Here is a 19,174-nt window from a genome sequence, read left to right on the forward strand (position 1 = left end):
ACACAGTGCGTCCCTCCTGCCTCCTGAGGGGTTCAGGGTGATGGGGAGATGTCGTCAGTGGCCTCCTGTCATGCCAGGACGCCGCACAACTGGGTAGCCCGGTCACCCAGGTGGCACTGCCCGGGGGCGCAGGGGGCCTGGGCCTGAGCGGCCCTTTAGATCCTCCCACACGATCTGGTCTCAGAGGAACGTCACCTTCCTACCGGGCGTCCCAGCTGTAGGACGGAGGGCTCAGCCCAGATGCCAGCGGGGCCACTCTGTGGCCGGGTGACTCCGCCGGGGCCGCTGAGCCCGTGCCCCCCACTCCCCGCGCCCCCAGCCCGGGCGGGGTCCGCCGCGGTGGCACCCACCCCTCATCTCCGGGCTCCGCGCCGGCCGGGACCCGGTAATGAGAATGTTGAGAGACGGGTTGCTATGGAAACCTGAGACAGCCAATGCTTCAGAGACTTTTGCTTCTTGTTTCTCTTTCTCCCTTTACATTTTGAACTTATTCATCTTAATTGACATAATTATTGCAACGTCAGCCTGAGGCACAGGGAGCCAGCTGTGCCCCTCGCCGCCCACCACCTGCCCTGACCCTCCAGGGCTCTCCCTGTTGCCTCTCTCCCGGCTTCTCCTGTCACTCACAGCAAACCCCGAGGCCACGGCTGGCCCCCTCAGGTCCAGGAGGAACCTGTCCTACAGCCGGATGGGGAGGCCGAGGGGGTGGGCACCTGTGGGGACAGAGTCGGGGATGCCACTTGGAATGGACAGACCGTGTTCTCTTCCAGCAAGGGCCTTTAGCTCTTCACCAGTGCTCTCAGTGGGGCTGCCAGAGCCGACCAGGGGGCCTGACTGACATTTTGGGGAGCCGGACCCTTCTGCCCCCTGGATGAATGACCTTGGGCTAGGCTCCGAGTCTCTCGGGGCCTCTGTCTTCCCATCTGGGCAATGGATTTGTCCTACCTGCCCATGCCCAGGAACAAATGATGCCTCGAAGGGAAGCAGCTCCTTGCAACTTGGGTTGTCAGGAAAAGACAAAGGAGGGGAGGCAGGAGAGACCCTCCCCGCAAGAGGGTGTCCAGCCAGTTCTGCCCTCACATCTTCCGATGCCAGGCCAGTTGTGCTCATGCCGAGCCAGCCGCTGCCTTGAGCATGGCAGGTGCCTGCACGCACAGGGGTAGCCCTGGCTCCCGCTGGGAGAGTCGGGGGGGTGCCACTGATGCCTCACTCTTGACCACAGGTTCTCAATGGGCGGATGTGGCCTCCTAAAGCATATTGGGTAGTTCTGGAGACACTTTTGGTTGTCCCATTTCAGGCAAGGGGCTATTGGCATGTTTTGGGTCGAGGTTGTGGATGCTGCTACCCACAGGGCAGTGCACGGGGGCAGCCCCACGACAAGAAGAGATCCACCCCCAAATGCTAACGGTGCCCAGGCCGAGAAACCCTGCTCTAGTTGTGGTTCCTCGTGGGCAGCACGAGCATCGATCCAGGGGGGCCCTCTGACTCTGCCACCTCTTCCGTCGTTGGAAGCATGCCCCGCCTGTGCAGACGCAGGGCCTGCTGGGCTCCCCGCCGCCCTCCTCCCCTTCCCAGGCTCCTCAGGAGCGGGAGGAGGGCCTCTGGGTCAGGGGAAGGACAGCACGCTTGGCTGGGGGCCTCAACCTCCTCCCAGCCCACCTCCCCCATCCCTCCCCAAGGATTACGACATTTCTAAACTCGTTAACTTTTAATTACTACCTTCCCTCTGCCTGAGTACACTGGCTCCGTGCCACGTACATCTCTATTAAAATTCAATTTATGCCCATCATAACTAATTCCTGCACTTCGGCTTTCTCACCGGCAGCCTTCAATTTTCAGACAAGACGTCCAAACTCCTGGCCAAATCAGAGTACATCTCCAAAGAGGCTGGCATGGGGTGGGTGGGTCTGGCTTTGTTGGGGAAGAGGAGCCTGGACCTCCTAGGAGCGCTGGAATGAGACCGTGGCCAGACAGGAGAAGTGGGGACAGCCTGGCCTACGAGGTGGATGTGGATGGGCGGTGTTCACTGGGTGGCTTCCGGGCCACCCTTTCCATTCACACGGCCACCCGTGACCAACACCCTTTCCGCACGCTTAACCTCACCTGACACTCATGACCCTCTGGGAGGTAGGTAGCGATTGGTGTTATCATTCCCATTTGACAGACTGGGCGACTGAGACCGGGGTTATGCTGAGTCCGGGTCCAGACTGGGGTTCACACGGGGGGATGCTGGTGCTGAGTCTTGAGACACCAGGCAGCAGCCAAGGTGCATACGGACAGGACGGGTCGGGGAGAGGTAAAAGCAGAGACCATCGGGAGCATTGTTCTGCTCCTTAGCCAAGGGTGTTGGTGAGAGAGGAGACCGGAAAGAGGGACAGGACCAGGGTACGCAGGGGCTTGAAGCTCCCTTGACCCAAATCCTCCAAAGACCACCTACCACCTGCAGGATGCAGCCTGGAATGTTCTCATGCTCAGCCCTGCCTCCACATCTCCCCCTCCACTGGCCTCATCCAGCCCTCCTCACTCTCCCTGAGTCACCCCGTCCCCCTATCTCGCTGACCGTTGTTCCCGAAGCAGTTGACACAGCCACTTGGTCCTTCTCAACAGCCCTTCCCCCTTGTGCGACACCCCAATCTCCGCCATGGCCTCTCGGCTTCGTGCTGCTGGGCAGGTTTTCACCTCTTCTGTTTACCTGCCTTCTGGGCCTTGGAGGCTCTTTCCCCTGCGCCGTGTGCACTGTCTCATCCCGCTCATTCCCACGGGGTCAGTGGTCACAGTGACATCAGTGACGCCTGAATCAAGACCTTCAGTTTGGGCTTTTCTTCTCCATTCCGGGCACAAGTGCTTTCCTGCCCACAGGACACTGCTGCCCAAAGTCTCGCCCAGCACCCAGGGGAGCACGGAGACGTCCCACGGTGTCTCCCTTGCAGTGTTTCTTCCACCACCTGCCTCTCCACCTGCCTTCCTCCCTCACCTGCACATCCAGCCCATCAGCTCTGCCTCCCGGGTATGCCTTGGACCCCTCCACTCCTCCGATCCCCGCCGTGTCCACAATGGCCCGGCCACCCCACTCCCACCACTACTGCCTGGCCTGGCTCCCACCTTAAGAGAGCCAGCAAGCCCTGACCCGATGGACCCCATCCACTCTTCCGGGGTCCTGACCTCCCGTCGGCGCTGGTCATCTTTCAGCTCCTCCTGCCTCCGTCCGCAAGCCCCCTTCTTGCACCGGCTACCTCTACCCATTCTCTAGGTCTCAGTGTCCCCACTGTCACCTCCTCCGACCTCGGTTTTGCGAGCACCGGCGTCTGTTAATAGGTGCAGAACAACTGTGCTCTGGTTCTGCTCCGGGCTCCCGACTGTGCGCTCCGTGGGGGCGAGGGCTCTCCTGGCGTAGTCAGCGCCCCGTGTCTGCACGCCAGGGAGCCTTGCCCGTACACTCCCCGTCCACGCCAATGCCTCTTCCCTCTCGGCTCAAGTCTGGCATCCTCCACACAGACTCTCCCCAAACTTCTCTGGGCCCCTCCGCCGGTCTCGCACCTGCTGTCCCTCCGCAGTCCAGGCACTCACACGCCACGAGGGCACCTCTTGCTCTGTGGTTAGAACAGACGTTTGCAAGGGGCGGAAGGAGGGCAGGGCTGGCACTGCTTTTCCTTGTTGTCCTCCTTGGAGGCTCCGTGCCAGGCAGGCAGAAAGTCCCAAATCTGTGCCTCATGAGACGGAGCACAGGTAGGCATCTCCTGACGTCCGTCCATCAGGCCGGGGGGGGGGGGGCGCGGGGGGAAGATCTGGCTCTCAGGTTAGCTCCACGACTTCAGGCAACTGAGCCTTGGAGCCTCACGTCCCTCACACCAAGATGCCTCTCCTGCAGGAGTTGCTGATGTTCAGGGATCGAGAACAAGAACCTGAGTGACAGGGGCCGACACAGGGCCTGGCATCACGGAGATAATCATCTGTGTGCTTGTTTTCAAGAGTTCACATACATGAGGGGCGCCTGGGGGCTCAGTCTGTTAAGCATCTGCCTTCGGCTCAGGTCATGATCCGAGGGTCCTGGGATTGAGCCCCACATTGAGCTCTCTGCTCAGCAGGGAGCCTGCTTCTCCCTCTCCTCCTGGCTTGTGCACTCTCGCTCTCTCTCTCTTTCTCGCTCACTCTTTCTCAGATAAATACATAAAATCTTAAAAAAAAAAAACAAAAACCAAGAGTTCACATATGTGAAACCCTTCAAACAGGGCTGGGCCCACGTTAAGTCCGTGTGTTGGCCATGATGAGCTCCCCTGTACTGGTTTAGGAGGCCGGCTGGGGCCATCGCCAGAAAGCTGGGTCTGGGCACTGCCACTGCCCTGGGGGAGGACACACCTGGCAAGACAGCTCAGAGCCGGCGGAGGGAGGCAGGGTTGGAGTCCAAACAATCCTAGGTAAAACCTGACTCCCAGGTCCAGCTGTGTGACCTTGGGCCAGTTGCTGGATCTCTCTGGGCTGTGACTCCAAGCGATGACGCAGAGATAATAATAGCTCCAACCTCCCAGAACTGCTGTTGGTAAGAGCTTGGCTCGGTTCTGGACACCCACGTGGCATGTGCTCCAGTGACTTCTTGGGAAGCCCTCTGGCCTCTGCCAGAGACAAAACAGCTGGTCCAGAGAGCTTGCTCTTTATCCTCTCCTCTGAAGAATTTCAAAGGCTGCAGCCGCTCCACATGCATCCCCTGCTTTGCGCCCCTAGCCAGGGCTGTGGCATGCCTGGGTCCCTGCTTTAGCCACCGGGCTTTATTCTCTCTGCTGCCGAGCTCACGCGCAGGACCCCAAAACCACAGCTCCCCAACAAGGCACATCACCTAGCAGTGAGGCTGGGGACCCAGTATAGGGCCAGCCAGACACCCTGCCCAGCTTATCTGAGCTGCCCCTCCACACACCTGCTCTTCTCCACGCCAGCCAGGGGCCATCTGGGGCCTCAGGGGCGGGACGCAGCCTCTGCTGGTCTCACTCCTTCTCGCTTGTGCGTCAGAGGGTCTGAGGGGGCCCCTGGCTTCTTGCCTCTCAAGGCAGAAGAATAACATACAGTGACAGGAGTGTGGGAGAAGGAGCCCAGTCGGGACCCCGTGTGCGTCTCTACAAGTGGGACAAGAACACACTCCGGTCAGACCGACCTCCTGGACCTGCCACTTGCTCTCTTCACGACCGCAGGCGAGTTCCAGAACTCCTCCGAGCTCCAGGCTCCTCATTTGCAAAATGAGGGTAATAACACTCACCTAGTGCAGCTGTGAGATGGTGTATGTGAAGTTAACCATGCATGGAAATCTGTGTGTGTGTGTGTGTGTGTGTGGAAGAGCCACCTAGCTGGTTTGTTTTTCTGGTTCGATTTTAAATGTGAGAAAAGATATGCGAGAAAGCATGCCCAGGGCAGGACAAAATAACCTGGTGGATGGCTTTGCCAGGATGTGGTCACAAGGACAGGTAGCGGTTCTGGTCCATCCTCTCTCCTTCCCTCCTCCCCCATTGCTACGGCCTGACCTGCCGTTTCTTGAGCTGGTGGGTTGTCCCCAGCCACGCAGCCCTGGCTGGTGCAGCGGAAGCAAACTGAGGCAGAACTGATGCAGTCTGGGGAGATGGCCTCCGAGGGGGCAGAGGGGAGGGGAGGAGAGGGCAGAGGAGGGGGGACGAGGGGAGGGAGGAGGAGCGGAGAGAGATCTGAGGGAAGGGGCTCCAGGGGCAACACAGGACCTTCCATGAGTTACCAACCCACCTAGTCAGGAAGTTAGGCTAACACGTCAGTGTGGTTTGCACAGACACAGACGCACAACGGTTAAACACGCATACGAGAGCATGAAGGAATCACACCCACCCACTTAGCCACCTCCCCCACGCACACTCATGCACAGAGGCTAACAAACACATCAGACTTTATGCCTCCAACTGAGTGTTGTGTCCAACCTCCTCCCACACATCCCCGACACACACACCCAGAGTCACCGTGCGAAGCCATGCACCTGTCCCGCGGATAGTGTGGGGGGGGTGGGGACAGTGCCCAAACCTTTGGGAAAGTCTTCCCATGCCGTGTCCCATCCACATGGGAAAAGAGATCTCATTTCCTTGGAGTCTGATACTGCTTTGTACCCAAGTGGTACCTCCTACTGTAACAGCCACTTTATTTCTCAAACTGGAAATTCAAGGCTGGTTGCAAAACAGGTAACATATGTCACCAACAAGCGGCTCTTACAGCACTGGAAAAAAAAAAAAGAGTTCTAAGAAGGGTCCTGGACCATCAGTGTCACTGGAATAGGGGCACAGAGCCCTGCCTCCCCAGCCCCTGTGACCACCTAGGAGGAGATACGCTCGCTTGCAGATGAGATCTCTTGGCCTGTTACCAGATCTAGTCTATGGCACCACAGAAGGGGCTTGTCCCATAGAATCTCCTTTAATTCTTACTATAACCTTTTAAAGTAGGCCTGTGCCCGATTCTAAGACGAGAAAACAAGCGCGTGGTGGCTGATTCTGGCCGAGGCCACAGAGCTAGGAAGTGGTAGGAGCGTGATTGTATTCAGGTGGCACCAACTCCAAAGTCCATGCTATTTGTACCCTGCCCCCCCCCACCCCGAGATGGATGTGGTCCCACAAACTCGCCACAGTCACTTGTGCTCAGTGGGATGCTTTCCTTCATGCAGATGTCACACGCACGCACACATGCATGCACACGCACACGCTACGCCCATCCTGTTACAGATTCCCACTGACAATAAAGGCCGGTGGAGGTTGGATGTGAATGCAAACGTCTTCCTTTGGAGACGGGTGGGAAACATAGTGAAATTTATGGCAGCACTTCCAATCTTATTTTCTCTTGACTTGCTGAGTAAATTCAGCCATCTTTCTGCCTGAAAATTGGTTATTATCACCCAACTCAAAGCTTGGGGTTTGCAAGAGACTAATAAGTCCTCAGCAGCAAACAGCGGTCAGAAGACCATGGGATGAGAAGCTGGCCACGCTCTTCTGGGATGCATTTTTTTTGGTGTGCATTTTTTTTTTCAAAGGAACATTTTATTGAGCCAAAAAGCGAGAAAGTGCTAAAAATCCAATGGGGACATGCCCCCAAAACTCAGGATCCAGCTTGTAGAAGCTCCATCGGGCCAATTATGGGTGACTACTGAGCATCAAAATGAAGAATGACAGGGATAGATTAGAACACACTGAATAGGAAATACTATCCACCATTTCATACTGATGCTTCATTATCTTAAAGGAGGTGATAAAAGGAAGATCTCTTTCACAAAAGGATGACAAATATAAGTAGAAGAAACGATAGAAGTGGAAAATCTGCTTATCACACCCACAATGGTAATAATGGATTCAGGTTAGATTCATCAATTGATACTCAACCAACCACTGGGAGAATGACTCCTGGGGAGCAGGATATTCGGTTTCCAGTTATCTCTCAAAGGGAGAGGATACCTCCATTACCCTGACACTGGAGAAATCTGGTGCACATCACCCTTGACCAGTTGATCAAACCTACCATCACCAATGATGGGGCAAGCTGACGATGAGTGCCTTCAAGTAGGAAGCACTGAGAAGAACACACATCTGGGTAATATTCTTGCCAAAAAGTTTTAACATAAGTCTAATCATGAGGCTAGAACTGGACAAATCTACTCTGGGGGACATTCTGCAAAACTGGCTGAGCCCTCAGAAATGTCAATGCCAAGAAAGATGGGAGAGGGATCCCTGGGTGGCGCAGCACTTTGGCGCCTGCCTTTGGCCCAGGGCGCGATCCTGGAGACCCGGGATCGAATCCCACGTCGGGCTCCCGGTGCATGGAGCCTGCTTCTCCCTCTGCCTATGTCTCTGCCTCTCTCTCTCTGTATGACTCTCATAAATAAATAATAATAATTAAAAAAAAAAAAGAAAGATGGGAGAAACAATGAGGGATGGTTCTAGATTGAAGCAGTCTAAGAGTCACGACACCTCAATTTACCACGTGGCCCTTGATTAGATCTCCTATCAAACGACAGTATAAAAGGCCCCAAAGGATATCCTTGGGATGGAGAAATGTGAATATGGGCCACATATGCGATGCATCGGTACTGCATCGACAGGAAATTTCCTGAGTGGGAATGTTGCATTGTGGTTCTGTAAGAGAACGGCCTTGTTTTGGGGAAATTCTACTTAGGGGTGAAGTGACATGATGTCTGCAACTAATTCTTAAATAGTTTAGCAAAAATAAATGGGATGACCCAACCTGGGCCAATCAGAATCCTTCTCTGGGACTTCCTACATGGACCTTCTGGGGACCTCCTTCTGCCCTGAGATCATGGGGCCGTAAGCCTGTGATCATGCACTTCTCAGTGTCACTCAGCACGTGAACTCTGACCTCAGGTGTGTGGCTTGCTCACAGTGTCATGTATAAATGATGAGACGGGATGTGTTTGCATTCCCCACTCTGCTTTGTTTTTTAGAACCTGCAGAGCACAGTGAGCAGAGGATGCTTGGGATGCATATGAAGGAAGCGGTCCTTCCTCGATGAGAAGCTCGATGTGAAGGTTTTCCAGCCCTGGAGCCCGGCGACTTACATTTGAAGCCCAGCTCAACGATCTGACCTCGGGTGAAGTGTTGAGGGTGCACGTGGCAACATCAGCCATAGAGTAAATCCTTTTCCACTGCCAGTGATTATGATGGTCACTACCATCCTCACCAGCTGGACCCTGCCCGCTACGTGGATGCATCCAAGACACAGAGCTGCTTCCAGAGGAAGCCCGTTCCATCCGTGGGCAAGTCTGATCCTAAGGCCGAGCTCGGATCTGCCCTCCGTGAACCATTCACACTGGCGTCCTCGCAGTTCTGAGGCACCAAAGAACAGCTGGGCCCCAGATAGAGAACCAGCCCTCTTCCTCCTCCTGGATCCTGGCCCAGGTCCTTGCCAGGAGAAGTCAGAGGCAGGCTGGGAGGCCCTGACACCACATGTGGTATGCCATCCACATGTTCCTGCGGTTCCCACTCAGGCACGTCCCCCATCCAAAGGACGCTGGGGCTCTTCACAGACATTGTCAAAACTGCCCCCCGGACTCCAGGCAGCAGCCAGGAGCACTCTGGGCCCCCAAGTGAAAACCACCACAGGGGCTGCTCAGGGGGGCACCCCTGGTATCCTTCATGAGCTCCCCGGAGACCCAACCCCACCCTCCGCCACCCCGAGTGGTACTGGAGGGCCACCTGCTTCCTGGTCTCTCACCATCCAGACGGGAAGGGGGCTCTCCTGTCCTGGACCCTCCAACTCCCTCTTCAGACAAAGTGGCCACACCAGCCAATCCAGTCTAGGCTTGGGGCAGAAGGAACCCCGGGGCCTAAGTGGAGGGGGACACCCCAAACTCTGGCTGCCCTGCTCAGCAAAGAAAAGGATGGTTCTCCGGAAAGAACAGATCCTCAAGCAATTAAATACCCTCCTCTCATTTGCATTCCAGTCCCTGGCGCAGATCTGTATCAACATCCCCAGGGCAAGACAATCTTGTTTCCCCAACAAAACCGATTATGCACATCAGGCCTGGGGATTAATCACCAGCCACAGGGTTGGGAGCCAGTAAAAACAGGCAGAGATGAGATGGGAAGATAGAAACTGGAGGTGGGGAGGGGGCGCACTGCCAGGAGGAAAGTGCTGGAGGCCAGGGTGGGCTTGGGGGGCAGCTGCCTGACGGCTCAGGCTTCCTGCAGGAACCTGCTTCATGGAGATCCTGTGCCCCACTCCTGTGCCCGACTCTCCTCTCCTCTCTCCCGGCTGGGCAGTGTCCCGGGGAGGCAAGGGCCAGTCCAGAGCTCAGGGCACCAACATGGAGTGGGGACGAGCCCAAAGGCCCTGGGCAGGCAGGCCACCTCCGTGTCACACCTGCACTACCCCCAAATACCAGATGTCCTTCCCTCGCTGATCCCACATTGCCATGTGTCCCCCACCCTACTGTGTATCGGACCCAGCCCCACACCCCTACCCCAGTGCCCCCAGGAGACAGCAGAGTTCTCAGGGCTTAGGAAGGAGGGGTCTGGTCACAGGCACGACCACAGTGCAGCTGCTGGGGCTGAGCTTCCCTACCCCACCCATTGTCTCTACTCTGTTCCCTGTTGCTGGGGTCACCCCGCCGGGGTAGCACCCCCGGTGCACTCCCTAGATGTGCTCTGTTGGGCTCAGCAGGGCAGGGGCCTCTCACTCTTGGGGCACGGCGCTTTAAACCCCACCTTTCTCCACCCCAGCCTCCCAGGAGCACTGGTGGCTGCCCCCAAAACTGCCAGACAGGCCCCCATCCTGGTTCCCCTTCAGGGCACAGCTGGAAGAGGAGGGGAGGCGAGGGGAGGGGAGGCTTGCCTGTACTCCAGGGAGAACTTGGTCAGCTCTCTGTTGTTATGAAGCCACTTGAACTCCAGCGGCCAGCTGCCCTCGGCCATGCACGTGAGCACCAGCCGGTTCCCCTCCAGGTGCACCTGCGTCCGCACGGGCTCCGTCTTGAAATAGGGGGCCACGTCATCTGTGGTAAACAGAGACACAAAACCTCCAGTTATCACTTGCTCACCTTCGGGGGGTCGCTCCTGTCGCGCCCTAAGGCTCCTGAGCACACAGAGCAGGTGCAGCCGGGTAACTTGCTCAAGGTCATGTGGCCCGGGAGGACTTGAACTTGGGGCGGTCTGACTTCAGAGCTTGATCTTCAGAGCGAGTCCTCCATGCCCACCAACACGTTCCCCACCTCCCCTTCTTCCCAGACCTCACCAAGGCTCACTCCTGCTGCCGCCCCCACCCTGCTTCTCCTGCCTTTGTTCCGGTACTTTCTGTGTCTCTCCCCTCGGGATCCCCATCCACTGGATACCCTGTGCTTCTGGATTTCTCCCTCCAGGGCAGAAGGAAGGGAAGTACTTACTGCACTTCAGTCAAAGGGAATATAAATGTGACAAGGAAAACAACGTGTGGGGGGCGGGGAGGGTGGACACAAGTGGCAGGGGACGAGGGCGTCCTGAGTCCTGCCCCCAAGGCTGGGGGAGACCCTCAAAGACATCAAGAGTCCATCTGGCGGGTCCCCTCCATCGCCAGGCTGCTTGATTCCATCCCGAGGGTCCTTTGACCCTCAGCTTTGGCCAGAATTGGGCGTCTGTGGTCTGCAGGTGGTTCACATTCAGGTCAAGGCCTCAGCCTGGCCTCAAGCACAGTCTGGCGACTCAGAGCGTCAGTGATGTACGTCCGGGGTCTGGCCTCAACCCCCCGGGGGGGATACTGGGGAGGAACCCCATCCCACCCCCGCTCCCGCCCCTCTGCACACCTCCTGACATGCCTCACAAAGCCCTTCAGAAGGCCTCTCTGGGGGAGCGTGCGGGGGTGGGGAGCACCCCCACCCGGCCCCGCTCCCTCACCCACCTCCGCAGGCTCGGGGGGCAGAGAGGCCAACAGGCACCCATTTGCAGGCGTGGATCTGCTGAAGCAGCGTCTCTGCTCCCCCATTTGACAAATGGGCACGTTCACACTTCAAAGGCACATTCCTATTCCCCAGCAGCGTTCAAGAGCCCTTTGAATCGCGTTTCTAAAAACCCTCTGTTAGTTCCTGTCATCACACGTTTGTTTTAAAACAATAACGCTCCCAACCCCCAGTGATTCAAGCCCGGGGATGCGGGGCTGATTCAGAGCCAGAACATCAGAGGGGCGGGCGGGGCGGGCGCTTGCACACACGCGTGCACTCACGCGCTCTGCGCCCAGAGCCCCGCGCCTCTGCACGCGGCTCACTGGGCAATCCGCTCCCGGGTCTGCGTGTGCCAGTTCCTCCCTCGGGCCCTCTGGGGGCACCAGCCTGGAGGAGGCCCGCGACGTGCCCGGGAAAGGGCCCACCCCAGCGGCCGGGAAGAGGAGGGCGTCGCTGGCCTTTCCCGAGAGAGCCCACTGGTGCCCCCGAGCCCCGAGCATCCCTGTATCCCTCATCTCGCGTGATCCTCACAGGGAGGCCAGGGAGGTCCCCACCCCACCCCAGCCCCCCACCATCTGACACAGGGGTGTGGGAGGCAGGCCCTACCCAGCACTGAGCCATGGCAGGAGGCCAGCCAGCTGGTTTTCCTTGATAGGCCTGTCATCTTCCAAAAGCAGGGGATGGCAGGGCGTCTGGCCCTGTGGGTGCTGCAGGGGGGAAGGATACTGGGGCAGCGACAGCCGTGTGTGTGCATGCACGTGTGCACCCATGTGTAGGCTGTGTACGTGTCCTCGAGTGTCTGTGTGTATCTGTGTATGTAGGGAGATGTGTTCTCCTCTGTATGTGTGTGTCGCGTGTGTCTGGGTGTGTACTTAAGTGCAGGAACAGATTTCTGTCCCATGAATGCCCGCGTGGGGGACACAAATCAACTGGTCTTTGGCAACTTACTTATAACCTTTTTTATGCACTTCAATTTCCTAGTTGTAAATTAGGGGATCCGTTTGTGGTGTGGGTTAAATAAATTTTAAAACAGAGGTCAGAAGAGCGCCTGGAACACGCTATAGGAGGCACGGCTACTGTCACTATCCATCATACGTGACTACGGGAGAGAAGAGCTCGTGCCCTGTTGGCAGGCGCCTGCAGCTCCTTTGTGCAGTACACAACTTGTACAACTGTACACAACAGCCCTGTTAGCCACCTTCTCAGTGGGAACGAGTTAACTGAGAACGGAAAAGAACTGTGGATAGGAAGGATCGATATTATATGGGTGTCATTCCCTTAAACTTTTCCTCACTTTGAAAACACACACACACACACGAAAGACAGATTTTTTTTTTTAACCAAAGTGATTCTGAAATTCACATTAAAAAAAAAATAACAAAAGGATAACCAAGAAATCCCGAAAAAGTATGGTAGATGGAGCAGACTAGCCTAGATATTCAACTGTTTCATAAAGTTGCAATAATTAAAACAGTGTGTTCTTGTAGAAATAGTCTGATGAAATGACAGACTCAGAAACTAGAAATAGACCCCGATACATATGGGATTATTTAATATATGATGAAAGTAGAATTTCAAGTTGGTGGGGAAAAGATCAATTATTCACCAAATGGCTTTGGAACATCGAGGGAACCATTTGGGGGAAAAAAAAAGTTGAATCTCTTCCTCACACTTTTCCTCAAAATAAATGCTAGATGGATCAATGTTTTAAGCATGAAAAACGAAATTCTAAAAGAAGTAGAAGAAACTCACAGAGATTTAAAAATATATAATCTTGAGGAGGTGAAGTATTCGCCAAGTACTTTCTAAGTACTACACAAACTCCAGGAAGTCATAAAACAGATTGATACCTTCAGCAATATAAAAATCCTACATGGAAAAAAAAATACCCATAAACAAAAAAAAGCAACAAATGACAAACCCGGGGAAAATGTTTGCGACTTCTCTCATGGACAAAGAGCTCATTTTCCCCGATATAAAAAATATTCTCATAAATCAGAAAGAAGAAGATGAACAAACCAACAGAAAAATGGGCAAAGGATATGAAGAGTTCACAGGAAAGAATTACAAATAACTCTGAAATGCGGACAAAGATGCTGAACCTCACGATAAGAGAAAGGCAAACAAAACTCAGTAAGATATCGTTTTTTTTCCTATCACTTGGGCCCCGATTTGAAAGCGAGATAGCGCCTGGTGCTCGGCAGGCCGTGGGGACCCAGGGGTGCACACACACGGCTTTGGGGACAGCCCCTCAGGACGGCGTCTGTGGACAGTGGCCTGGTGCTGCCATCAGAACTGAGCATGCAGGCTCCAGGGTGGCTCAGGGTTGAGCACCTGCCTTCGGCCTAGGGTGTGACCCCGGGGTCCTGGGATCGAGTCCCGCATAGGGCTCCCTGCAGTGAGCCTGCGTCTCTGCCTCTCTGTGTCTCTCTCATGAATAAATACATAAAATCAAAAAAAAAAAAAAAAAAAGGAAACTAAACATCCTCCTCCCCTCCAATCCACCACCTTCCAGTGACAGCACTTCATAGCAGCATCATGTTTGTAACAGCGAAAGCTCAAAAATGACCCCCGAGTGTCCGTCAGGAGGGCACCGGGTAAAGAAGCGATCGCATCTCCAAACTCGAGAATTGTCGCAGCGTCAGGCTCTGGGACGGTTCTTGAGAACCACCGTGAAGTGAAAACAAGCAAGGTGTGGAACGGACGTGGAATCTGCCACCATTTGTGCTCTTTTTTTCCTTGAAGCATAAAAATATATTTGCTTGTCTAGGCAGAGGCTTTTTCTAGGGGGTTACGTAAGAGACCGGGCTCAGCTGAGGCTCTAGGAGGAACTGGGTGGGAGGGGACGCACTTTTCACTCTGTGGCTTTGGGGAACTTCTGCTGCGTCCCTCAGGTATGGGTTAGTTATTTATAAGCCGGTCTACACCCGCGCGTGCATACACGCATGTGAGCGTGCAGGGGAAGCGGCCCCGGGCCGGTCCCGCCGGGGACAGAGGAAAGGGCGGGGTGCGGCGCGGCTGGGGCGGGGGGCCTTGACCACCAGGGTCTGAGACCCTTGAAGGAAGAGCCGCCTTCGGAGGCGGACAAAAGGCCTCAGTCTTGGGCTTCCTTCTCGTTTCCCGAAACAGCTCAGGCGCCCCTGACCGCCTTGCCCTTCATATTCTCACTAAATACCCCCATTGTCACCCTTCCACCCGAGGCTCCTCTGTGGCCCCGCACAGAAGCTTATCTCAACTCCGGCCTCTCCCCTTCCTCCCACCCTCCAGCAGCATAACATCCTCTTTCTCTGGAGCCCCTGCATCACTCCTGGGATGGGACTTCCCAAGCCAGCCCGGCCTGGGAACCCCACCTCCGCTGGAGCCAGAATCTCGCCGGCCAGGGTGAAGACCTCCGCCCACCACCCAGGGGCCAGAAGATGTCTATCGTCGTCCAGGACCAGCTTCCAGGGGCGAATCCCCTCCCCGCCATGAAATGCATCAAAGCCCGTCTCTTGGCAGCTCCTCTCTGGACACACAGGAGTTCTAACTGCTTGGTCATGGGGTGTCTCTGGAATGCCTGGGAACCCGGTGGAGGTTGGGATTCTTGCAAACCTCTCTCCTCAACGTCCTCTGGTCTCTGCATCCTCACCTTTGTCCTGGATTGACCTCTGTGGCCCCCTAGCCGGTCCTGGCTGGACAGCCTGTGCTCCCTGGAGCTGGCCAGGCCCTGGGTCATAGGAAGCAGGGACTCAGGGCATCCCCCTCGCCTTCACCAAGCCTCACTTCTTCCCCCACTTCTATCTCCACTGCCTTTATTTCGTGCTTCTCCCAGAGCTGTCCATATGGGCAGCATTTTATGTCCAGCATCTCACGGAGTCACGAGAACTTCCAAGGAAGGAAGTCATTACCCCCATTTTAGAGATGAGAAGACTCACACTGGAGAAGGTTCGGTCATTTGACTCTGCCTTCCAGATGTGAAGCCAGGTCTGGCGGATGCCAGAGCTGCAGGTCTTTCCATATCTGGTAGCTGGCTGTCCTGCTCTTCATACCCCGACCTGTGGCCTTATGGGTGGTAAGTGAGGGATGACGCCTGACTCTGGGCGCTGGTTTTGAAGCCACAAGTATGGTTGTATGGCAGGGGCATTCCCACCCCGGCTTCTAATGTCACAGCCCCAGAACTCGATCCAGGGATGAGAGGCATGCTGGCTGAGAATGCACGGGGAGTAGAACAAGCCAGAGGAGGCCGGCCACCTTGGGGTGGGGGGTGAGGGGGGTGTGAGCTGGCGGGATGCAGGGAGAGAGGCCTGGGAATAAGGAAGGCCAAATGGTGTAGAGGATGAACAGATGCAGGTGTGAAGGATCAAGGAAGAAGAGCAGGGCTTAGAGCTCAGTGGGCGTCCATCCCACAGCTCTGCTCACCATTCAAACCTCCAGGTGCCAACCTTCCGCAGGGGTCTGGCTTGAAGAGAAGAATCTAGGTTTCTTTTTTTTTTTTTTTTTAAGATTTTATTTATTTATTCATGAGAGACAGAGAGAGGGAGGCAGAGACATAGGTAGAGGGAGAAGCAGGCTCCATGCAGGGAGCCCGATGTAGGACTCGATACCTGGGACTCCAGGATCACAACCTGAGCTGAAGGCAGATGCTCAACCACTGAGCCACCCGGGTGCCCCAAGAATCTAGGTGTCGATCCCAGTTCCCATGCCAACTAAAGTCTGACCTCAAGCAGAGTAACTCTGGAGCCTTACTTGTCAGTAAAACAGCTTCCAACGCCTGCCCCAGAGGCGGGGGGGAGACCACGTGAGCTAACGCACACGCCAAGCATCGCGCTTGGCACCTCCAGGGTGCTCCCTCTGCATGACAGACCTTTGGACGTGACCAAACGGGGAGGAGGTGGGGAAATGGTGTGGGGGTGCTACGATCACCCCACCCATTCCCTGCATCTCAGAGGTGTCCCACACCTGCGTCGTCCAAATCCGGCTGCCTCACGGCCACTGCAAGTGGCTCAAGAACCGAGTCTTGCCTAGGAGCGACTTGTAAGGTCTCGAGCAAAGGCTCAGGATGAGATAGAAACAAGGGGCCTGCAGGACCTTCTGCGCAGCGTCAGGAATTCCTACACGTCCTTCTTCCATCCAAACCCAGGTGGTGCTGGTAGTGGTGGGGTGAGGGGGGGGCAGGGAGGGAGGGTGTGCTAAGCGTGGAACTGCCTGAGCCAGAGAAGGTTCAGGAAGACAGTGCTATAGGCGCAAGGAGAGGTTGCCATGTGTGCTTCTGTTGGAGCCCGTGGCCTCCAGAAGTGTTCGGGGAGCACACGCGGTGGCAGGTGCTGGCAGGCACTCTCTGAATGCCTGATAAGGACCACAGGACCACGGACTTTCCCCTTCTCCCCTCCCACCCCCAGGCTTTGCAGGGCAAGCCTGCTCCTACCCCGTCCAGCCAGGGCAGCAGCACCCGGGCGCCACAGGCCCTCCCTTCTGGCTTCCCTTCTGCCTCCCACAAATGAGATGCTAATTTATGCCCCTCCACTGTCTCCTGGCAGATGCCCGGCCCAGCTCAGCCCCAGTGCTGCCTGCATGCCAAGTGCTTCATTAGCCAGGAAAGAAGGCTCTCGCCCTCCTTAATCTAATCCTCACCAGTGACCTTCAGGAGCCAGGCACCTTCTGATGCCGGGGCCTGGGAGGGTGGGACAATCAATTATGCCTCGGCCTCCACAGCTGCTGCCGAATGGATTTCTCGCTCAGAAAAGCGTGTTCAAAAAGCATCTAATGGAACGGATCGTCAATTTGTTTGAATACACATCTAATCTGATTAGGGGGGCCTGGCCACCAGGGCAGCCAGTGCAACTGAGCCCCGACACGGCCCAGGGGAACTGCGAGTGGGGTCAGCGGGGCCCAGCATGGGGAAGGAAGGGTGTGTGTGCCCCAAGCCCATCACCCAACCAGCTTGGACTGCCAAAAAGTCACAGAGGCAAGAAGACTATGAGCCACGGGGAGGCCACCAGGGCTGGGCGGGTGCCTCCTGTTTTTCTATGCCCTAGCACTAGGCACAGAGCCCAGGGCAAAGAAGATGCTCAGGAAATGAATGAATGAACTAACAAGTAGTGAATGAATGATGATGAGACCCAACCCGGAAGCCAGGGGATGCCAATCTTGTCACTTCCAGGGGAAGACTAGTTGATGCCTGGGCTGGGTTGAATGGGTCTCCACCCACCCCACCCCCCAGCCGAATTCATGTCCTACCTGGAACCCTATTTAGAAACAGGATACTGCAGCTGTCCTTCATTAAGATGAGGTCCAACGGGCCTGGGGTGAGCCCTCCAGGACTGATGTCTTTATAAGGGGAGAGACCGGGGAATAGAAATGTCTTCTCCCTAGAAGATGGCCACGTGGCGGTGGGGGCAGAGATCAGGGTGGTGCATTGACAAGCCCGGGAATGCCAAGGATTGCCGGGAGCCACCACGAGCTGGAAGAGGAAGGAAGGATTCATCCCTCTGGCCTTCAGAGGGAGCGGGGCCTTGCCAACACCTTGGTTTCAGACTTCCGGGCTCCAGAATGGTTGGAGTCGCTGCACGGATGGTATTGGGTTATGGCAGCCCTCGGAAACCAGCACAATGCCTTACAGAGACTTGTGTCTACCCTTCCCTAGAAGTCAGCCTGGCGGAGAACCAGGAGCACGAGGAAGTGAGTCTGGAGCCGTGAGTCCTGCTGGTCTGGATTATGCTCGCTACGCCCCAGGGCCTTTGCTTATTCCATTCCCTTTCTCCAGAGAGCTCCTTCCTTCCTTCTTTGCTGGGGAAATGTAGGTATTAAATCTGCATTAGTTCCTGCCCTTTGTCCCTTCTGAGCTCAAATGTCCCGTCCTCTGTAACTTTTTTCCTAATGTCCTCCTCCATGTCCCTCAGACTTCTGAGGTTACCTCCCTTACAGCATGGAAGATGCATGTCCATGCACCCAGGCTAGTTTCCACTTAGAAGACAGGGACGGCGGCCCCATCGCCTCCCCAGTCCCAGAGCCTGGCAATGAATCTGGCATGCAGGAGGGTGCAGATCCATGAATGAAAAAGTGGACAAATGAACGTGCTGTTGAACGTGGCCAGGCCACCTCCCTGTTGTTGGCGGACACGGCTGGGGGATCTTTATGTTCCCTTCCAGCTCTAATGCTGCAAGATCTGAGTAGTGGTGTGCATTACCATCCTGTTGGGCTCTGGAGTGGGGTTACTGGGATTCAAACCCCACTCAGCCTCTCACTAGTTGTGTGACCCCAGGCAGCTCTGAAAACCCTCTGCATCTTGGTCTCCTAACCTGAAAATTGGGGTATGGCTAGCGGCCACCTCCTAGGACCAGCACCTGTCACAAATGGCCCATCCTCATCCTTACTGGGGGTGACCTCTGCAAGCCATGTCACAGCCAGGGCCTGCCGCTGGGCCGCACCAGTAAATAAGGCCAAAGCATCCCAGCCTCGTGTGGAAAAAAGAGGGTTCTCATTTCCGATGGGTTAACAGAGGGGAAGGGAGCCTTTTCTTACATTTCAGCAGGAGGGTTAAGAGATTAAACTTACACCATCGATTACAATGTTTTTGCCTAACGGTGCTATTATCATTTTACTGTATTCAGATTCATTTGAGCTATAAAAGCAGCGATAGTAAAATTTTCACTAACTCCTGGGATTCTTCCCAAGAAGCTCCATTATGCTGCATGGATGATGCTTGTCTTCCTCTTGCTGACCCCGGGGTGGGACACATGCTTGGAGCAATTCTCCGGTTTTACAGCTGGGACCTGAGACCCTCTG

The 19,174-nt window shown here is 55.6% G+C and overlaps 1 protein-coding gene across 2 annotated transcripts in view; it reads right to left on the bottom strand.

The window, feature by feature from the left end:
• Positions 1-19,174, bottom strand: part of SDK2 (sidekick cell adhesion molecule 2) — a 259,234-nt gene that overhangs the window by 127,189 nt on the left and 112,871 nt on the right. For both annotated transcript variants that reach the window (XM_041725835.1, XM_041725834.1), the window contains exon 2: positions 10,333-10,492. In XM_041725835.1, the coding sequence (XP_041581769.1) occupies positions 10,333-10,492 (160 nt within the window). The remainder of the gene's footprint in view (positions 1-10,332; positions 10,493-19,174) is intronic.

The sequence above is a fragment of the Vulpes lagopus genome, chromosome 12 (assembly GCF_018345385.1).
Source record: "Vulpes lagopus strain Blue_001 chromosome 12, ASM1834538v1, whole genome shotgun sequence".
In the NCBI taxonomy this organism is placed as follows: Eukaryota; Metazoa; Chordata; class Mammalia; order Carnivora; family Canidae; genus Vulpes; species Vulpes lagopus.